This window comes from Symphalangus syndactylus, chromosome 6 (genome assembly GCF_028878055.3).
Source record: "Symphalangus syndactylus isolate Jambi chromosome 6, NHGRI_mSymSyn1-v2.1_pri, whole genome shotgun sequence".
Taxonomy (NCBI): domain Eukaryota; kingdom Metazoa; phylum Chordata; class Mammalia; order Primates; family Hylobatidae; genus Symphalangus; species Symphalangus syndactylus.
In genome coordinates, this window is record NC_072428.2 from 43360234 (window position 1) to 43382500 (window position 22267).

The 22267-nt window shown below is 43.2% G+C and overlaps 1 protein-coding gene across 2 annotated transcripts in view; it reads right to left on the reverse strand.

The window, feature by feature from the left end:
* TEAD1 (TEA domain transcription factor 1) overlaps positions 1-22267 on the reverse strand; it is a 270500-nt gene that overhangs the window by 65294 nt on the left and 182939 nt on the right. For both annotated transcript variants that reach the window (XM_055282388.2, XM_055282386.2), the window contains exons 3-4: positions 18244-18308; positions 15688-15750 (exon numbers count right to left, since the gene is read on the reverse strand). In XM_055282388.2, the coding sequence (XP_055138363.1) occupies positions 15688-15750; positions 18244-18308 (128 nt within the window). The remainder of the gene's footprint in view (positions 1-15687; positions 15751-18243; positions 18309-22267) is intronic.

The window sequence follows — 22267 nt, forward strand, 5'->3', positions numbered from 1 at the left end:
GAAGGCTAAACCACACTCAACCTACCGTACCTCTCAACATTTACTGGGAACACCCAATGGGGCAAGGCTTTTTTTTAGGGATTAAATCCATTTTCCAACACAATGTGAAGCCTCTCAGAAGAGTGGACAACGTATTTATTTAGCTTTTCAGCTTCCAGAAGATTTCTCCAATTATTTAAAACATTTAAGGAAGAAAAAAAATAAAGGCCCTGCTTTTAAGCAACTGGATGGGAGGAGGGGTGAGAGGAAAGATGTAGCTGTGGACTGTGGTAGGACCATCCACAGAGCTCAAGGAGCCCTATCTGTGTGTCCTGGCTGTCACAGGGCCATGGTCCCAGGAGCTGCTGGGGTCATGCAAGGCTTGGAAGCCCTGCAGACACCTGGCTGGAGAGGCTCAGAAGCAGCGGGGGTTGGGGGTAACAGGGCCAAGCAGCATGCTGGCGGGGTGCATGCTTTCTCAGGTATCCCCGCCGTGGGGCTAAGGCTACATGGGTTCGTACTAAAGCCAGGAGCCTACGGGATGCTACAGGTACGTGGTTTCTCCTTTTCCTAAACGGGTCTTTTCTAGGAAAGCCAAGGCTAATAACACAAAGCTAGCCAAAAAAAGTCTGCCAAGCACAGCTAAAATACAGAATACTCAATTTGGTGAAAATACTTACCATGCTTGTTACCTGGATACAATAATAAACAATTTGTTAAAAGGATTGCATACAACGGGATTTTTTTTCTTCTTTGGTTAAAAAAAAAAAAATACATACATATACGTATGTATATGCGTACACAAACATATAATACTTGGGAACAATAAAATGCATAGGGGTATGGGCCTTCTCACATTTTAGGAAAAGGTGATCCAGATGGCTATCTAGAAAGGCAATGATTGAGAAGGGCACCCAACAACAGCAATAATAAAAAACTACCCCATAACTCCTTTACACTGATTCTGTGGCTTCCCCAGGACAGACACAGAAATAGCCTCCTGGTATGAGACAGGCCCGGTGGGCACAGGCAGGGCTTTGAGCCTTGTAGGCATATAAAGGCTCCCTGTACCAATAGAGGGTCTATATTCCAGGCCCAAATGCCATCAAAGCAAAAACAAAATGGCGACATCAAAATAAAAAGAGTGCTTTCTACCTCCAGGGAACGTCAAAGGGAGCTTCAGGCTAAGACACCAAGTACCAGCAGAGAGGGTGCTTCAATGCTTACTGATATAACCAAAGGCGATAAAAAACACATCAAGGCATCAAAAGCAAGGCCAAAGGAGTTTTTAAAAAATCAAAGCTCATAAACAACTGCTAGGGGCTTCTAAGAAAGATCTGCTAGGTGTTCCCAGGGTGTAGATACTACTTTGCCCTATAACTGTTAGGAAGACCATGTGAATTTCCAAAAAGCTTACATTAACCTTTGAAAAAGAGCCAATAAAGAAAAAGGGAAAGGGGAAGGACTAGGTGTGGTGCTCACACCTATAATCCCAGCACTTTGTGAGGCTGAGGTGGGAGGATTACTTGGGCCAAAGAGTTCAAGACCAGCCTGGGCTACATAGAGAGACCCTGTCTCCACAAAAAAAAAAAAAAAAAAAAAAAAATTAGCCAGGTGTGGTGATGCATTTCTGTGGTTCCAGCTACTCAACAGCCTGAGGTGGGAGGATTGTTTGAACCTGGGAGGTCAAGGCTGCAATGAGCTGTGTTCATCAAGCCACTGTACTCAAGCCTGGGCAATAGAGCAAGACTCCATCAGAAAAAAAAGAAAGAATGAAGGAGAAAAGGAAGAAAGGGAGGGTGGGAGGCAGAAAAGGAAGGAAGAAAGGGAGGGTGGGAGGCAGAAAAGGAAGGAAGAAAGGGAGGGTGGGAGGCAGAAAAGGAAGGAAGAAAGGGAGGGTGGGAGGCAGAAAAGGAAGGAAGAAAGGGAGGGTGGGAGGCAGAAAAGGAAGGAAGAAAGGGAGGGTGGGAGGGAGAAAAGGAAGGAAGAAAGGGAGGGTGGGAGGGAGAAAAGGAAGGAAGAAAGGGAGGGTGGGAGGGAGAAAAGGAAGGAAGGAAGGGAGGGTGGGAGGGAGAAAAGGAAGGAAGGAAGGGAGGGTGGGAGGGAGAAAAGGAAGGAAGGAAGGGACGGTGGGAGGGAGAAAAGGAAGGAAGGAAGGGAGGGTGGGAGGGAGAAAAGGAAGGAAGGAAGGGAGGGTGGGAGGGAGAAAAGGAAGGAAGGAAGGGAGGGTGGGAGGGAGAAAAGGAAGGAAGGAAGGGAGGGTGGGAGAGAGAAAAGGAAGGAAGGAAGGGAGGGTGGCAGGGAGAAAAGGAAGGAAGGAAGGGAGGGTGGGAGGGAGAAAAGGAAGGAAGGAAGGGAGGGTGGGAGGGAGAAAAGGAAGGAAGAAAGGGAGGGTGGGAGGGAGAAAAGGAAGGAAGAAAGGGAGGGTGGGAGGGAGAAAAGGAAGGAAGAAAGGGAGGGTGGGAGGGAGAAAAGGAAGGAAGAAAGGGAGGGTGGGAGGGAGAAAAGGAAGGAAGAAAGGGAGGGTGGGAGGGAGAAAAGGAAGGAAGAAAGGGAGGGTGGGAGGGAGAAAAGGGAGGGGAGGGGAGAAAAGAAAAAGGAGCCTAACACTTCCATTAATTTCTTTTTTTTTTTTTTTTTTTTTTTGCGACAGAGTTTCACTCCTGTTGCCCGGGCTGGAGTGCAGTGGCACAATCTCAGCTCACTGCAACCTCCGCTTCCCGGGTTCAAGCGATTCTCCTGCCTTAGCCTCCTGAGTAGCTGGGATTACAGGCACGTGCCACCATGCCCGGCTAATTTTTGTATTTGTCTTTTTAGTAGAGACGGGGTTTCAACATATTGGCCAGGCTGGTCTCGAACTCCCGACCTCAGATGATCCACCTGCCTTGGCCTCCCAAAGTGCTGAGATTACAGGCATGAGCCACCACGCCCAGCCACATTTATTTTTATGTCTTATATATTACTCTGGCTGTGACTGAAAAACTAAGGAGCCTCAAATAACAGCTTTTCATGGATGCTCAAGGTCATTATGAACATCTGTAATGACACGTCCCGTGGCCGAGTGACACTCCAAGGGCCCTGGAAGCTGGCAGGATTCCTGGGCCTCAACAGAACAGCCAGGGTGACTCAGAATGATTCTTTTGCTGCTGTTATCTCCTTCTCATCAGATGGCAATTCTTCGACTTGGGGCTCCATTTGCTAATCTGTCAAATGTTCTAACCTAAAGCTAGCTTCCTCAACTAACCTTTTTTTTTTTTTTGAGACGGAGTCTCGCTCTGTCACCCAGGCTGGAGTGCAGTGTTGCGATCTCCGCTTGCTGCAAGCTCCGCCTCCGGGGCTCAGGCCATTCTCCTGCCTCAGCCTCCGGAGTAGCTGGGACTACAGGTGCCCGCCACCACTCCCAGAGAATTTTTTGTATTTTTAGTAGAGACGGGGTTTCACCGTGTTAGCCAGGATGGTCTCGATCTCCTGACCTCGTGATCCACCCACCTCGGCCTTCCAAAATGCTAGGATTACAGGCGTGAGCCACCGCACCCGGCCTTTTTTTTTTTTTTTTTTTTTTAAAGATTTGAAACATTTCAGATACTAAGGATGCCAGAAAAAGGGCAAATCTTGAAGTGGATGGGATTTTATGATAAACTGATAAACTGGGCCCACACATGCAGACCTCAGTGCCAGGCAATCTACTGTTGGCTACTCTGTGGCTTTACCTGCTCCTTGCTGGTCCATCCCCTCAGAGGGTAGCCCATGAACAGAAACCATGGCCCTAGTCACGCCAACTCCATTCCCCATCAACACCACCCTGACATCAATACAAATCCATTGGTTTCTTTTTGACCAGTCACTTTGGACTCCAGCCCCCAAGCCACTCAACCCCTACCAAGGGGGTTATAAATGCTCTCAAGGAGGATTTCTGAAACTGAGGTAATGGCTCAGGGATGACCACAGGTGCCTTCCTCAGCACAGAACAAGCCTTACAACTTCTCTGGGGCCCAGGCTAGGGGGATTGGAAAATGCAGCACAGACGTCTTGCCTGCCTGACTGACACATCTGAGCAATAGCTACAAAAGAACTTGAGGGCTTGGCTCCATTCCAGAAGAACATCGTGGAGCCTCTCATAGACCCAAAGAGTTCCACGTTTTTGAAATTCTGCAGACACAGGCAGTTCTGCTTGCCCAAATACAGAATCTGTTTGTGCACACTTCGGTGGGGCGACTCATGAATTCTAAGTCCAGGTCCAAATGGAAATGAGTTCCCTGCATCTCCACATCCCGCTTTATTGAGTTGCTTGAAATTTGCTAGGCTTATTCAAAATCATTTGAAATTTTCATACAAGTTTGATATTCTTTTTTGAAACATGGAAATCAGTCAGTGTGGAAAAGGAGAAAAACACCTATCTTTGCTGTTTATGTCACACAGCTTCAGAACATGATCTTTTTCTTCTGTTAACCGAAGTAAGGTTTGACTCTCTCATTACCCAGCATTCTACCAGGTACCTAAATGAAAACAGGAGTTCAAGAGTAGGAGAGCAAATCAATTGCTTTTATCACACCAACTTGCTCCGAGACTATAAAAGGTGTACCCACTGGGGTGTCTGGAGACCTGGCTCCAAACCTGTCCCTGCCTGACATTAATGAGCTGCATTATGTGGATCAAGTCATTTAATGACTTCTAAGTTTCTTTATTTACAAAATTAAAAGTTGCACATTACTGCCTAATGTCCTTCTGGGTTTAAAGGTATTTGTAGCTATGAGGGTAAATTCCATTATAAACAAATACTTTTTAATGCATATAGTCAAGAAAACTACTAGTGAGAAGACAGCAGGATGTTAAAATTTGGGCAGCTCTTGTCTGCTGTCCTAATAGAAAGCTAAGTGTGGAAAGGAAATTTTATCTCAAGTAGAGGTTCTTTCTGCACTTGACCTACCTATTTGAGAATAGGCAATTTTCTGCAAATGGACTAAAATGTCTATACCAGTGATTTCCTACCTTTTGTGGCCGAACTACTCTGACTACTCATTTAATTTTTATAACATCTCCCCTTTATCTACAATATATATTGAAAATTAAAAGGATTAAAATGTTTTGTTTAAAATCTAATGTGACCCTGGAAATAATAAGCACCACCAGGGATATCTTGAAATCAGAACCAAGGGTCTGACTACAGACCCACTTATCCTGAAATGGGCATTCGAAAGGATGCCAAGCTAAGAGATTTCAATGGAAGGATCTCTAAATTGTCATTGGCAGCCCAGAGATACCTGCCTGGCTTTGAAAAAATAACTCTAAGTGTCAGACCTGAGTGAACTGCTCCTCTGTGTCACCCTGGTTTAATATCCCAGACTTTAAAGCATTTGACTGTATCCTCATTACTCATGCCCAGTCTAAAGGGGAGGAGGCTAATTTATCCAAACAAGTGAAGCTAGGTAAATTCAAACACATGCTACATTTGTACACCACACTAATTTTAAGACGTCTTCACACCAACATTTCTGAGATGTGGATGAGATTTACAAAGGTAAGCACATTGTTTGATCCTGAAAAACTGTTAGGTTAATACGGAATTATGCTGTATGAAGTCTTAGGTTACAGGAAATATTCTGAGTGTGTATGTGTGCGCGTGTGCGCATATGAGCAAGAATAAGAAAATTGCATCCTACAAAAATGTTTGGACGTGTTCACACTGACTCCTTACTGCTGATTTTCCATCCCTCTATCCCTAAGATTACAAAGAATGAGGCCATAAAAAGCCAAATGTTTTGGGGAGTGGGGAAAGAAAAGGGAAATCTCCCTTTTCCAACTGAACCCCAACCCAAGCCCATGACCTGCAATGCAGAAAACACTCATGGAGCAGGAACCATGGGTCTATGGATTTTTGATGGGAAAGAGGATGGGTTCTAAGAACAAATGGTCCAACTGACCTGAGACTCGGGATGCTTGTCTCATCATCTACCCTACTTTTGTCATTATCCAATTTCCAGCACACCAAACTCAATGGTCTCGCTGCCTCTGCTACATGGTCCAGCAGGCTGTGTCATGCATAAACTCCTCAGCCTGAAGCCTTACAAATTGTTATTGTTCCTAAGTAAAAACAGGCTTTCATATTTCATGAAGGAGAGCAAGGCTACTGCTGCTATAGCTCTCTGTTCTGCTGATTGCCTCCTTTTTATGGTTGAAATGGACACAATGTTTGGAAAATATCTACATGTAATATACATGACAGGAGGACAGCAATAACACAAATGCACATGGCTGGAGTGCTGTACTCTTAAAACTCGAGGACATCTCACGGATCAGTCTGGATATTAGAGGAGTCTTGTTCCCTTCTCTTCCTTCTGCTTCCCAGCTTTTGATTATTCTGCAAAATCAATTATTTCATATTCTATAGGCATTACCATGAACAAATTTTAAAGATAATATAAAAAGGTTACATGCTTGCATATACAATATATGATAGCTGCCATATATGGAATTTTAATGAACAGCATAATCAATATATTCCAAACAGTTTATTCATGGGCCATGATTTCAGAATTTAAAGATAAGATTCCAATGTAATTTATTCATATAGAAGTCTATCAAATACATCAGAAAAAATAGTAAAGTCAAAAAAACGACCATGGATTCAAAAACTCTTGTTATTAAATGGTTTTTCTTCAAATATACTTTAACCAGCAATATCACATAGTGCAAGGGAGGAAAGACAGCAGTTTGCTTGTAAAATCACTTTTTCAGAAAAAGACAAAACAAAAAATACTTTCCTAAGAAGTAATTTTGCAGATGTTGTTTCTAATCTTGCACTATGTGGCTTCACATGACCTCTGCAATTATTAGCCATACCCCTCGAGCAGATAAACACCACAGAACTATATTACGGTTTTGGAAAAAGGATGGAGGGCACTTGATTTTTTTCCTAGCTATGATCTTCAATTTGCTTATCATTAGAAAAGGCAGGAGTAAATACAAAAGGAGGCTATTTCAGTCAGGTAACAGCTGATGCAGAGGACAGAAGGCACATTCATGCTTCTCCTGACTCGCTGCCTAGTAAGTAGCAATTAATTCATCTCATTGTATTTCCAAATGCCAAAGACTCCATTCACATCCAAGGAAAAATTTTCAAGGCTTTTACCATTGCTGTCATTTTTAAATATACTCAGCTATATTTGGTATTTTTTAATTGTCAACAGCGTTTCCTTTAACTCTGATGTGTGGCTTCACATCATAAAGGATTGTAGATGAGGACTACAAATGAGCAAACTCATAGGTGTGCCTCATGACTCTCTCCCAGGAAGCCTGGGATTTAGGACAGCTTCCTGCCGGATCCAGGTGTCTGGGAGAAGGCAACCTTCTGACCTTAGCCCTTTTCTCTAGGAGGTGACAGCAAGGGGCCAGAGGAACCCAAACTGGCTCCAGGCTCACGTTAAGCTCCAGAGTGAGTCCTTGCTCCACTGTTTATCTTCTGTTTCTTTCAATCATAAAGACACAGTGAAGAGGGCTCAGTGGAGGGAGACAATGCAAAGCATTCCACATCAGGAAAATGAACCTCATCCTGGACCAGCACTCTTTGGGAAGGCAGCAGGACATCCTGCAAAGAGCTTGGCTTGTGGCACCAGATATCCCTGGATTAACTTCAGACTTGTGACTCTAAGCAAGCCAGTTAGCCATTCCAAGCCTCTGCGTCCTAATTTATAAATCGAAGATAAAAACACTTCCGTTCAGGACTGCTTCAAGTACTTAGTATGGTGCTTGCAGCCTTGGCCCTGGGTGAGCTTGCAGTCTACGGGGCCCAGGTGATGGACTGGCTTTCCAGGCTGGATTCTGCTCGGGACCTGAAATGCTCAGGAGCCCTTGTCCTCACTAGATAACCTTTCGGATCAATGTCATTCTAGGGCATTATCTAAGTTGGAGGCCAATTAACAATGGGATTTCTCTATGAAGAGATAAAAATGTAGAACGATGAGGCTGTTTCTGTTGTCCTTAAAAAGAAAATCCAGACCTGGCTCAGTTCACACAGAATTATCTTTATCTACATATTCAGTGCTCCCATCATTAATTTCTCCATCACCACACTGTTGGTAAGTGGTTCTAACTGAAGCCTGAGAAATTGTCTCCAATCTTAGTTTTCGTTCAGTTAAATTAAAAACAAGGTAATAAAAATAACTTTGAGGAGAAAGGGTGTATGTCATAAATGCAAAAGAACTCCCCCTGAAGATTGGGAAATGCCAGGAAAGATTATATCATTTCCCAAATCCCGTGACAAGGCCAAGTGTCTTGGTGCGGACACAGACAAAGGAGGTTGTTGCTCAGGCTTTCCTTGCCTCCTGCACTGCTAACAGCCAAGTCCTGAAGGAGCAGAGAGGCTCAGGGGGCTTCACGGGGCACCACAGAGTGAAGTGAAGTACGTCTACCTTCCCTGTGGACAGGCCCATTCCTGGATGGAATCAGTGATGATACAAACATGATTCAGCAGTGTGGACTTTAGCAATGCCCCAGTGAAGTTCTTGAACTCAAAAGAATTAAATCAACAATTTGAACTTTAAGCTCTCTGCTTATTGGAAGGAACAGCAGATTGGAAAGAATGGCCTGTTGAGAAATCAAATCACAAAGGCCACCAGGGCGAGAACAAGAAAACGGCCCCGGGGGAGCACATGTAGCTCATAAATTAGTCACCAGCGACTGGACATAATCAGAGGGGCTCAGGTCTTTTTCTGCTCTACTGGGATGATGCAATGTCAGCAAGTACAGGTTTTTCTTCAATACACATCCAGAGCCTGACATGAATACATCTACTGCCTAAGATGTATTCCTGCTGAGGGGAGGGCATGGCGAAGACTTCCTTTCCTCTTAGTTTTGTCCTGAGTCATACACTCACCTAAACACACTCGAGAAGTGAACCAGAGGTGGCTTGGCCCATCTTCATGGGAAGATGGAGATGGCCCACAGTGTGGTGGTGCTTCCCAAGACCTTGGCTGTGGCTACCATAAGCTTCTGAAAACAGCAAGAAAGGATTGCCTTTTTGCTGCTAACGGGGAAAGACGGACTCTGAGCAGGGTCTGAACAACTTCTTAGGGCAACTGAACATACAGGGAAAGAGACTCCGGCATGGAACTCTACAAAGAAACTCTGAGTAGGAAAAAGACTGCTTAACACATGGAGAATGTTTCTGCATTCTTTCTGCATGCTGGGATAATAAATCCCTGGAGCTTAAAAAAACAGTTAATGACTTTTTCATGAATTAATGGTGAGTGAAACAATTCGAAGTAGAGAATAATTTCTAAGGCTGTGAGCTAATCCTCAGACATGCTGCTGCTTCTCATTACTCCACTGGAGATGCCAGTAGGAGCTAAACTAAGGGCAAGGGCGAGATGGAAGACAACAGGTAAAGCTGGTGTTGGTGACACTGCTGTCGCTGCAGCTGGTGACACAAGGTCCAAGGGAGACCTCTAACTCAGCACCCTCGGGATTCTTAAATGGATATTCCATAGGCCTAGAAGCCTCTTTCACACTGCAACTGCATGGATTCATCTTCTACTTTCGAAGTAGACTCAGGCCCAGCTACAGGCTGTGGGTCATCTATAAAACCTACCCCCTTGAGAGCAGTGGGTCAAAAGGGTTTTGTCTGAGTAGGAGACAAACACATAGCACTCCCATCACTAAGAAACAACTCATTCAAATCTAAGCTCTCTTCTAGGCCTGCAATTAGTAGTCTAGCTTCTGTCCTAGACATTTTTCCTTTTTTTTTTTTTTTGGAGACAGAGTCTTGCTCTGTCGCCCAGGCTGAGGTACAGCGGTACAATCTCAGCTCACTGCAACCTCCACCTCCCAAGTTCAAGCAATCCTCCTGCCTCAGCCTCCCAAGTAGCTGTAACTACAGGTGCACAATGCCATACCTGGCTAATTTTTTGTATTTTAGTAGAGACAGGGTTTCACCGGGTTGCCCAGGCTGGTCTCTAACTCCTGAGCTCAGGCAATCTGCCCATCTAGGCCTCCCAAAGTGCTAGTATTACAGGTGTGAGCCACCGTGCCCAGCCTTATCCTAGACATTTTGAAAATGCCCCAACCCCACTGGGGGAAAAAAAAAAGAAAATCCCCACAACTCTGAATGCATAAATTTAATTTCCAAAATCACTGTGCTCTGGCCACAAATGCCTTTTTTTTTTCTGTTTTCCATCTTACTGAGCTCTTGAATCTCAGCTTTAATCTACTGGCGCTTTGTCTCTACTCTCCCAGCTTCTCTGCTCCTGGTTCACTATCTCCTCACATTATTCCCTTTCTAGTTCAACCATCCTCTATATTTCCTGAACCTCGTATCTCTCCTCTGCAGTCATGGTCTGTATCCAAGGTCATCAAATTGTTGGCCGAGTCTATCTTAACTTAAGCTGCTAAAAATTCCAGAGGAAAAGTCTCACGTTGGTGCCAATGGCTACTGCACAAATTCATGGTAGATAATTGGGCAAAAATCGGCTGGGCGCAGTGGCTCACGTCTGTAATCCCAGCACTTTGGGAGGCTGAGGCAGGTGGATCATTTGAGGTCAGGAGTTCGAGACCAGCCTGGCCAACATGGTGAAACCCCATCTCTACTAAAAATACAAAAATTAGCTGAGTGTCATGACGGGCGCCTGTAATCCCAGCTACTTGGGAAGCTGAGGCAGGAGAATCGCTTGAACCCGGGAGATGGAGGTTGCAATGAGCCGAGATGGCGCCACTGCACTCCAGCCTGGGAGACAGAGCAAGACTCTGTCTCAAAAAAAAAAAAAAAAAAAAAAAAAAGACAATCGGCAAAAATCTAGGAGCAAAATGAGAAGAGACAGTTTTCACTGGATTTGATTTTCTGAGGGAAATAAATGGCAAGAAAATACACTGTGGGTGGTAGGAAAGAAGGGAAGATTAATTTTGGTTGAAGAAGGAGGGTGGGTAGAGGAAAAAGTACAGAATAATGTTTGCCACTTGATTTTTCATTTAAAAAAACATATAATGAAAATCATCAATATATAAACATGAGTGTTTATTTTCTGTACTGTTTAAATTTTGCAACAAAAAGTTCATAATTTTGATGCACACTCCTAGTTAATTACCATTACTTTAAGAGAACCCAATTTTAATAAGTTAATTTTTAAATGCTGCTATTGAAAATCTTTCTGAAAAGTTCTGGCACACAACACTTTTCAGACTTCATAAGGACAGAACTTATAAACTTCTAATTTATTCTTTAAACACAATGAGTAGGAAAGACTATAGAGCAGGCAGACAGCACTGAAGTGGGGAGCCAGCCAAGGATGAGTGCTAAGTGCCACGGAGCAGCCCCAGGGGGTGTGGGTTGGCCCCTGGTCCCGGCCTGTGACTCTCTTCCCCACTCTTAAAGCAGCCCAGGAATTAGCCTCCCTGACTCCAGCTTGGCCTCCCTCTTATTAGCTATCCTGCAAAACCTGGCTGGCGAGGTCTTTCCAGAGGGTAAATTTGAATGACCCCCGTGTACGCCCCTAGGCCCACAAATGAATCCCTGCTCCTCAGTGGGATAATCAAGGGCTCTTCCCTTAGGCTCCTCCAGTCTTACCTCCCATGCCCCCAACTACATGATGCTCTTCATGGTCCCCCAGATAGTCCCAACTTTATGGAAATTCTCTGCCTTCAGCTATGTTTAGTTCTAATGACACTTCTCCATGAAGCTTTAATTCCCTCACTCTCAGAATGAATCATTCTTTTCACTTGGGCAGCCTCTGCACTATCCTGTTTAATTGCTACTGCAGAGCCCCCTAGCTATGGACACCTACTGGAAAAATAACAGAAAAAAGTTCAACGTTCCTCACGAACACAAACTCTGGATTCAATTCTATGCGCCCAACATCTACAAAAGGACCTAGAACACACTTATGTTATCAATGAAAACCACTGGACTGAATTCAGTAATCATTCCTATGCTTTTCAAGTTCAAATCTATGTAGAAATTTAGACTTTCACTAGAACAATTTTTTTCTTTACTAAAATTTAAGTCTACACAATTTGGGGGTGATCTAGCCCACAAACAAGCACATTGAGAACAACTGCCAATTAGCAGAAGCATAAAGCTGACCTTTAGAATGTATTCTAACAGATTTTCAGGAGAGTAATTTTTGTAGCTAGGATGACTCATCTATCAATGTGACATCAAAATGACCACTCTCTCCTGGAGTCTGTTTTCTTCTGAGGAACATGGCAGAACTTCTAAACTACAGAATTTAAAAACATGGGCTTTAAATGGGACACAGGAGCTCTCTGTAAAGGCTGGAAGGGACAGCATAAGAGGTAGACAACTCCTTTTCCTTCTGCCTAAATCAGGGGGTTTTTGAAACCTGATTCAATGGAATAGCCTAAGAGTCCATTACTAAGGATTTGAGGGAGTAAGCTTCAATTCGAAACATGAGTTTTGCTACTTTAAAAAGGCTGGAAAACACCAGCCCAAAGAACTCTGCCACATCCTTCCCTGGAAAGTAAAGAGAAGCTTATAAGCAAGAAGGCTCACAAGGAAGACACACCTGGCAGTGGCCTCCATTGCGGGTAAGCCACTTTTCCAACTCCACAGAGGGACAGACAAATGCAAGCCTGGCTTCGGTCTTCACATGAGGACCATAGACCTTTGTCTACCCCTTCGATGTCTGAGTTTGTGGAGAAGTGGTAACCAGCCTGGCTAGGGCAGTGCCTGCAAGGGATAGTTACTGGGATGGTCAGCCACCAGCCACCTGCTCCAGGAGGCCTTCCTACATCTTCCCAGGCAAAGCACAGTGTCTCTTTTAAGCTTGGATACTTCCTGCCACTCCCCCCTGCTCCCCACCCACCCAGAAGCTATCCTTGTTGTCTTTTGGGATGACCTCAATTTTCTGTAGCGAGTTTATCTCATTAGCTAGTGTGGGAGGCCAAGAAGACCATGGCTATCAGCCTGACCCCATGATGATCTTGGTAAAGATGCTTGTCCCTGCCTCCTCACAAATGTGCTATTAGACTCCAGAGCTGAACAAGGGGGTATGGACGGAGCTGGGACATCAACAGAGTTGAGCCCATATCCTGGTAATGGCTGGTTAGGAAGGTTAAGTATACCGCCTTTGAGATAAAATGTTCATGGAAGGAGTGAAACGAGCACCAACTCCTGCAAGCAGGTGACAGACAGCCTCACTCTCTGCGACTGTCCTAATACCCTCAGAGTGGTGCCAAGCAGCTCTGTCTCCAGGACCATGTCATCCCTCCAGTTACTGATGACCCTCACAGCACCAACCCAAATTAAGTCCACATTCTGACCAAGGGCTCAAAGTTAAAATGTGGATGCCAAGTGAAGGGCTGGTAGCAAAGGCTGAATGCCCAGCCCCAAAGACTGTGAGGGGTGACAGTTTAGGTACAGTGTGCTGGCGTGAAGCCCTCTGCTTGAAAACATTCTCCTACCTTCACTAGATAAAATTTTATCTAAAACAACGATTCGTTTAGGGTGCAAAAAGATCTGAGTTCAAATCCTTACTAGGAAGGCTTTGTGACTAGTCAATTATACTCTCTCAGCCCCAGTTTCCTCAACATCATGCCCCAAAAGCAGAATACTGTAAGTCACTTCATAGTGAGCTTAAATGAGGGAGCACGCATTAGGCTGCCTTTCCTCTTTCAATTCCCAAACTTAATAGTATACTCTCCACGAAGCTCTTCCCCGGAATGCACCCCACAATTCATTTTGGCTGCTCCCGCTATTACCCAAAGTGCTCCTCTAGTTTACATTCCCATTTACATGGCCAGCTCCCTGAACAGGATATTGGCTGTTAACTGCCCATCACAGTGAGCACCATGCCTGGAACACTCAGTTGGTATTAGCAGATGGAAAAACAAAGGACTCCATCTTTCCAAGAGCAATATGGTAGGAAAGAAGGGAAGAAACTACAAAAAGACGGAGGTGGTTCTTGGAGCTTAAATGCTGAGCCAGTTGCTATCCTACTGCTTCCGTTTCTGTCTCTTCCTTCTGCCTGCCCCAAAAGAGAGTGGCCCAGGGCTGAAAGTCAGGGGAATGTTTCTTTATTATTGTTAATTTTTTTAGAAACAAACATAAATACCACTGTGTATTTTTACATATGTACATGTATAAAGCAACAGAAAACTGTTTCTATGGAAGAAAACTCTAAAATTCACCAAGTGAGAAAAAGAATGCTTCCTATATCACATGGGAATCCCTTCTGAACAGAAGAGCTTTATTCATCACTTATAGGGCTTTCAGTCTAGGGCTGTGTGCCATGGTGAGTCCACAGGAACCACATAGACAGTGCAGAAATAGAGCAATTCATATCATCACAGATGGAAACAACACTGTTATCTGTAAACTTCTTTGTACATCATTAATTCATTAGCTCAGAGAAACTAGAAACAGAGTCAGAACTTGAGCAAAAACTGGGGTAGTTACATCCATATAGAGAGTATTGCACCTTTGGTTAAAAAGCAGGATCTACAAAGTTATCTTAGTCTTCCAACTGCTCAGCCAGTGCAGCTAAAAGCCAGCCACCATCAGCCACACGTGCGAGCGAGCCAGCATGCTGCCCACTGCAGAGGGCACACCAAATGCTCCTTCCTAGTCACTTGTCCTATTCCACAGCCAGCCTTGTTTGCATAAAAAAAGGTCAAAGGACTTAGGGAAGAGTCCCAGTGTTCACCACTCAAGTGTTGTGAGACTACACTGTTTTTTAGTTCAGAACAAAACCACAAAATTTAATTACTGTATAGAAAAATATCAGAACAGAACCAAAAAAGGCACATGGGAAAGCCATCAATATGGGCCAAAATCAATTTTTATTATAAACAAAGGCTCCTCCTTGCAAACTATAATCTCTTTGCATTTCTAAAATAGGGCATTATAGAAAAATAAAAGTCAGGTATGTTTTATTGTTAATTTTATAAAGGGAAAAAGTAGAAAGAAGTTGTATATGAAAAATTATCAATGCCCCCATTTTTCCTATAAAATATATTTTGAGACGGAAAAATGAGGTACAAGTAAAAAAAAAAAAAATTTTAAGTAAACTCAAGTACAAATGAAACTACAAATGGGTTTGAGCAAGAGCTTTCCCATCTCTAAGATCTACCTTTTTTTTAAAGGCCACTCCTCAGATTTCTCTTTTAATAAGAGCACCATTCACTTAAAAAACAGTAGTAAGCAATGTGGAAGAAATCTGGCTGAAAATACTCTGCAGGAAGAGATATGCATGAAAAAGACGTATTTTTTATGAGTCTTCTTAAAAATACATCAAAAGCACGAGTTAAAATAATTTCTAAATTTTTTTAAAAGGTAATTTCATGACCAGTTTGGAAATGATTCTTTCTAAATAATTTCTACTCAATTTTGCATCTCTCGACTTTTCTTTTTTTAAGCTTTCCTAGCCCATGGCTGCTTGGTGGACATCTGAAGGTTAAAAAAAAAAATCATGTTTCTGTGCTGAAAAGTTATCAAGACCAGCTCTCTGCTGCATTTGCATTGTTATTAGGAACACACACATACACACACACGCACGCACACACGCACGCGCTCGCACACATTGAGTTTAATGTGAGGCTAGTACAGAAACAGAGAGATTAAACACAAAGAAATGTAAACAGCTCTCACATGCAAGGAAACTAGGTTACGAGAATCCCAGCACCAGGCATTCACCAGTCACCATGGAAAACAGGAAGTGAGATGCATAGCAACCACAAGCCAAAAAGCAGAAAAGCGCATACCTTTAGCTTGGAATGAAAATCACGAGATTTCCTTCTGGCAAGAACCTGAATGTGACTAGACACCTGCAGGGTAGGGGAAGGGAGGAAAACAAAGGAAAAGCCTGTAACCATGGAGATGAAAAGCCCCCTACAAGTGGGCAAGCCAGACGTACCTTAATGGCGGCTTGAATTTCTCGAACTTTCTTTCTTGCTAAGACCTGTATATGACTAGACACCTACATTGTTCGGGTTTATGAGGGGAAACAAAACAAAACAAAACAAAACAAAAAAAGGAAATCAAATATAAAATCGCTACTCTTTGGGAGGGTTTTGGGGTGGGGTTGGGGGGTGGTTATTTGCATCTCAACAAAGCTCTGCAGTTAGGAATACACAGTCCCAGCCAGACACAAGCCCCCAGCGCTGCTCTAAGCTTTTCATACTGGGTCATCACTGCAGTGACTTGATTCAGGACGAAAGTTAAGACTTATCTTAGTCTTCCCACCCAAGAGAAATCATGGGCACTGGGAAAAACTAATTTTGGGAGGGATGAGAGGGGCTGTTTTCATTCTAAAATTAAAAAGGTGGGGGTAAAGGTAAATGAAAATATTTATAGCTTCTCAGTATCAGGAGGGAAAATCCCTTTTCTCAATTTAGAAGAGACTATCCATAAATTAGCACATTCTGCAGAATCAAAAAGCTGAAGCTGTCGGTTGTATTCTGATCTCATTAAGAGCTCTGGATTCTGTAGCAAACGTTAAAATAATACTGACATGTAAATTAGATCTCAAAGAGAAATGGAAAGACCCAGTTAGCAGAGTTTTTTTTTTTTTTTTCGCTCTTATAAATATCTTTAATCCTTCCACTCTTTTGGGTATTGACTGGGCGCCAAGTGGATTTGCATATTATTACAAAGCGAAATGTGTGAATACAGCCAGCCAACCATCCTGTTAAAAATCTGGGTTGAAAACCACATGGATTTGCTGAACAACAAATTCACATTGGAGAGGTATCACCAACTGCTGCCTAAAAACATCCCCAGGATGCCGGGGCGTGGAAATGTAGCCAAGCCCAGCTTCTGAAACACAATGATTCCACTGAAATCTGCATCTCTTTCAGTAGGACTTGGTTAAATTTAGAAGAGTCCCTCAGTGAAGCGGTCACCGGGCAAATGACCAGAGCTCACAGACCAGCAGACAGCCCAGGTCCCGCACTGTCAGAATGTAGGTGATTAGATCTACTGGTTTCCGAAATTTAGAACCTTCCATTTAGAAGTTCGGTGACTCAGACTGTGTGGTGATTACCCCATTTCCAACTCTCCAGCGGCTCTAAAACAGGATTTATAATAAATGGTCCTTTTATCTTTGTCTTTGAGCTTCAATTATTCAATTATTTTTTTTTTCCAATTTGCTTTGGTACTTAAGTACAGAGAAGCAGAAACTCCCCTATCCTCTTCACCCCTCCATCTGGCTCCTGCTGTTACTTGTTTTCACCCGAATTTTGTTCTTCTGTGATTCTCTGACTTGATGAGGGCCACTAGCATCCCCCAAACAGACAATGCGCTGCCTCTGCGCGCTGGCAGGAGGCCACTTCTCTTTGTGCTGACTCAGCAGCCAGGCTCCCAGGCTGTGGCACAAGTAGCATTCCTGGGGAAAAGCCTCTCCCCGTTATAAACACTCATGAAAACTTCCTCACTGGGAAGAGAACTGAAATCTGCTGCTCAATCTTAATGAGACCACAGTTTAGCTAGCCTTTTGGTCTGATTCAGTTTTTAAGGTTCATGCCGTATCATTCAGCATAAATCAACATTAAAAAATAATTCTTTTCTGTTAACAACTCACCCATGAGGTTTTTAGGGGGTATTTTTTTCCTCCTTTGTTTTTGTTTTTAGTTAAACACTAATTTCTCATCTGTTCCAGTTCTAAACTGGCTCATGTCAGATATTTGGGCTGTTTTACATCTGAAAGAACGAGGAAAGGCAGAGCTCTGCCAAAGGGCAAAGAATTCCTGATACTGCTCTGCACAGAGGTACTGAAGTTGTAACTTCATTTCAGTCACAGCAGCTACTGACAAAAAGCCATCACTTATAAAGCAACAGTTCCCTGGACGCACATCATTTAGCATTACATTCAGACCAATACTCAAGGCTGCTAGTGTTACTTTTTCATTGAAATTATAACTAATATATAATCGCTCCAGGATTTTACAATGCACAAAATCTCAAAATTTCATGACCTCCAAGTGCATTTGCACTTGCAGTTTTTGCAGTGTTCACAGGTGCACATTTTGTGAAAGAAATGTCAGCTTTGAAATACAGTACAGGAGCAGTTCATACACCGTCCTTAGCAGTGACATTTTCCCATGTGAGTATAAAAGGAACTTGTAAGACCACATAATAAAGGGTCACTGAAATGATGAACAGTGAAAACTGAGCCAATCTGAAATACCTCCAACACTGACGTCCTTACAGGGAACTCAAATTGGGGGCTCCTAGGAGCCAAAGCATAGCCAGCCACTGCAGCCAAAACGCCTTTTTGGGCCATTCGCTGACATGCACAATTTCCAGGTGGGTTATTTTACCTGTTTTCTGGTCCTCGTCTTGCCTGTCCTGAGTTTGATGTATCTGGCTATCAATTCATTCCTACCTGAAAGAAAGAAGAATTTACCATGAGGTGGGCTACCAAAACACCAAACCAACAAAGCCCTTGAAAGCAAAAAACAAAATTCAGAATCAAGCATTTTAAAATTACAACTATGTGTTTACTAATGCTAGAAAAATAAAACAGCACAATTGTCTGCAAAAATGTTTACTAGGAAAAATTAAGATGAAAGGCATTTAAATTTGAACTCAGACCAGCATCTGAGAATAGAAATTTATCTTTCTTTTTTTTAAAAGATGGAGTTTCGCTCTTGTCGCCCAGGCTGGAGTGCAATGGCACGATCTTGGCTCATGGCAACCTCTGCCTCCCAGGTTCAAGTGATTCTCCCGCCTCAGCATCCCAAGTAGCTGGGGTTACAGGTGTGCACCATCACGCCCGGCTAATTTTGTATTTTTAGTAGAGACAGGGTTTCTCCATGTTGGTCAGGCTGGTCTCGAACCCCCGACCTCAGGTGATCCGCCCGCCTTGGCCTCCTTAAGTGCTGGGATTACGGGCATGAGCCACCGTGCCCAGCCGAAATTTATCTTTTTAAGATGTGCCTTTTTGTCTGTTTGTATGCTGTGGGTGGTGGGTCACTCATATAAGCAACAAATACAAACAAGGATTAGTCTGGGAATAAACAAACTCAGTTCTCTTCTATTCTTTGGTTTTTCATATTCACATTCATATTCATTTTCCTTCTTATTCAAGTTTCTACTCATAGTTAACTCCAGCTAACATCACAGCCACAAGAGAATGAATGAGCTGCTGTAGCCATGGGAGCCGGACAATGACAAGAAGCTAACAGTACGAAGGCAGACACCCCCTAAAGGTAGTCAGTGAAAAAAATGACTCAATCTCCTCCAAGTTATATAACCTTCTGGGGAAAGAGCAATGCCCAAAAGTATAAACAAAAACCTTCTATCCCTATCCCACCAGGAAACTGAGAAGTCTCAGGCAACCTGACTTCAGAAAACCATGATAGGAAAAAATATCCCCAGAAGCTAAGCAGAGAATGTATTACCAAGATACCACGTGAAATAAAAACCACTCATACAAGACATGGGTTCTTCTAAGCAGGTCCTATTTACGACTTCAACTTGCTCTAATACCAGAACTGAAATTATTTCTACAAACTTTCTACAGTAAATGGAAAACCACCATTTCACAGCACTACTGTTGGCTGGCTTTGTATCAGCTCAGCTCCAACCTTGTGAAAAATTCCTTTGGTTAACAACAAGTCTGAAGCCCACTGCTATGGCATTCACTCATGTGCTTCACTAGCCTGACACCATTGCGCTAGATTCTACTTCTCCTTGAAGGCCTCACTTGGATATCACTAACTTGGGGAAGTTTTCTCTAATGGCCCAACTAGGTTTGGTTGCCTTGTTCTACACCCCCGTGGTGGCACAAACTGCACTTCTCCTTCCTAGGATGTACCCAAACTGTAACTGTATTTATAACTTTATAGTTAGTTGTAAAATTTGTGTTTGCTGCCTGACTTCTTCCCAGATATACTGCATACTTGAAGAGGGGAAGAACTTTGTCTTCTTCCTCAATGTCCCCCTAGCACCTAGCACACTGCTGGGCACAGAGAAAAGAATGAATGAGGAAATAACACAGCCTCTGCTGAAAGGAAGTGACCATATCCCCCAGATCTTCCCTAGCAGAGTAAAGAACTAGAAACACTGATGAAGACCAACATCAAAATGTCCTTAGGGAAATCTTGTCTGAGAATTGCAAAGACTCTCTCATCACTGCCTAGAATGTCCTAGAGTCATGGCTCTGTCCACCACCTGCCAGTGCTGGGACTGTGCAGGACATGGTCATCACTGAAAGGCAAAGGAGTCATGAAATCTTGGGGCTAGAAAGTACCCCTGGGTCATCCATTCGCATTCCTGAAAGTCCTCATAAGCCTTAGTCAGCACTTCTAAAATTGAGGAAGTAGCCCATTCTATCTTAGAACATATTTAAGAATAAGAAGACCCTCCTTTTGGGGGTCTGCTTTAACTTTCATCCCCAGATCCTTCCTGTTCCTCTTAACAAGAAAGTGCAGTCCCTTATTTATTTAACTGCTTTTCAGATATTAACAGCAGCTCTTGGGTCCTCTTGGAGTTCTACAAGAGCTAAACCTCCTGTGTTACTTTGTTATCTGACAAGCTTTGGAACACTCCCACACACCATCCTGTGACCATCCTTTGTCTGTCTTCCTTTCAAAGCTTGGAGTCCAGAACTGTGGCAGTGCTCCTGCTATAGCATCAGAGTGAGTTTATTACCTCTCTCATCCTGAATACTCTACCTCTGTTAATGCAGCCAAACACTGCATTAAATTTTTAAGGAGCACAGTAAATTATCAATATATGCCAACTTAAACTCCTAGGTCTTTTTCATATGGGCTCGTCTTCAGATATGTCCCTACCCGTTTCCAGTCTTTTTAATGCATAGCTGAGATTTTCAGACCTCAAAACAGAACATTACATTTTTTCTACTCCATTTCATCCCCTGAGATTCAGTCTATCATTCCTGCCTGCAAGATCTTCTCAGATCCTGACTCTGTGACTGAACCCTTTTACCACAGGACAAGGACCTCTAAATTCAGTTTTGAGGACTGCTTTTCTAAGCATTCTCTTTCTAACTTTTGAGAACTACCAATATCCCCTGTAGTATCATTGGATCTACTTCTCTATCTCTCAGATGGTTGTACAGATTTTGCAATTTGTCTTGAAGGCTCGCTGACAGCAGAGCCCAGCTAGGAGCACCTAATTACGAGAAGCCAGGGCTAAATGACAATGTCTGCAGACAAGCCAAGCATCCTCCAGCCTGGGGCCTCACTGTGCATCCTGTTCAGGGCTATTTGAGTGGCCAAGGCGAAACAGATCCAGGGCTCTGTATTACATACAATTTTCTCTGAACCTTGTCCAGATGACAAAAATGTCTCCTACTCTCAAACTTGCTTATTTTCTGGGAAAACAGACAGAATAGCTTGATAGGTGTGACACATAACCTAATTAATTTTTAATTTCTTTCAGCACTTGGAGCTGAATGAATAAAATCAATATCCAGGACAGCCCTATTTGACTGTGTACCACAGCCTATACAAATGGCACCCCTTGGAGTTAAACAGTGTCAACTCATACTTTGACTGAAGTACAATCATGCACCACATAATGACATTTTGGTCAACAATGAGCTGCATACATGATGGTGGTCCCATAAAATTATAATGGCATGTTTTTAGTGTCTTTTCTATGTTTAGATTATGTTTAGATACTCAAATACTTACCATTGTGTTACAATGGCCTACAGTATTCAGTACAGTAACACCACACAGGTTTGCAGCCTAGGTGTGTAGTTGGCTATTCCATCTAGGTTTGCGTAAGTACACTTGATGATTTTCTAACAATGACTAAAATCACCTGATGATGTATTTTTTTGTAGAGACAGGCTTTCATCATGTTGCCCAGGCTGGTCTCAAACTCCTGAGCTCAAGCGATCTGCCCACCTCTGCCTCCTAAAATGCTGAAATTACAGGCATGAGCCACTGCACTGGCCGCTATGTATATTTCTATAGCCCTGCCCTCCAAAGGGGTGAGCTCACAGATTCCACAGCCCTGGATTTTAATCATGTTACTAAGATGCAGCATTTCCTAAGGGCCAGAAGATAAGCAGCAACGTCACTAATGTAACTGAAAGTGGGTCTCCAAGCTACGCAGCATAGTCCTGTTGCAGCCATGATCTTCTCTCTCTCTCTCTCTCTCACACACACACACAGAGAGAGAGAGAGAGAGAGACAGAGATGCTTGATTCAGTAAACCTGATGCTACAAAAATGACTTTCAATAAAGTTAACTTTAAGTTAATTATTATTTTCCTAAAACAATCCTGCAGTCACCTGGGGACTGTCTTCCTTTGTGCCTTACACCACGCCTGTTCAGTGAGAGAGAGATATAAAGCTTCTCTACAACA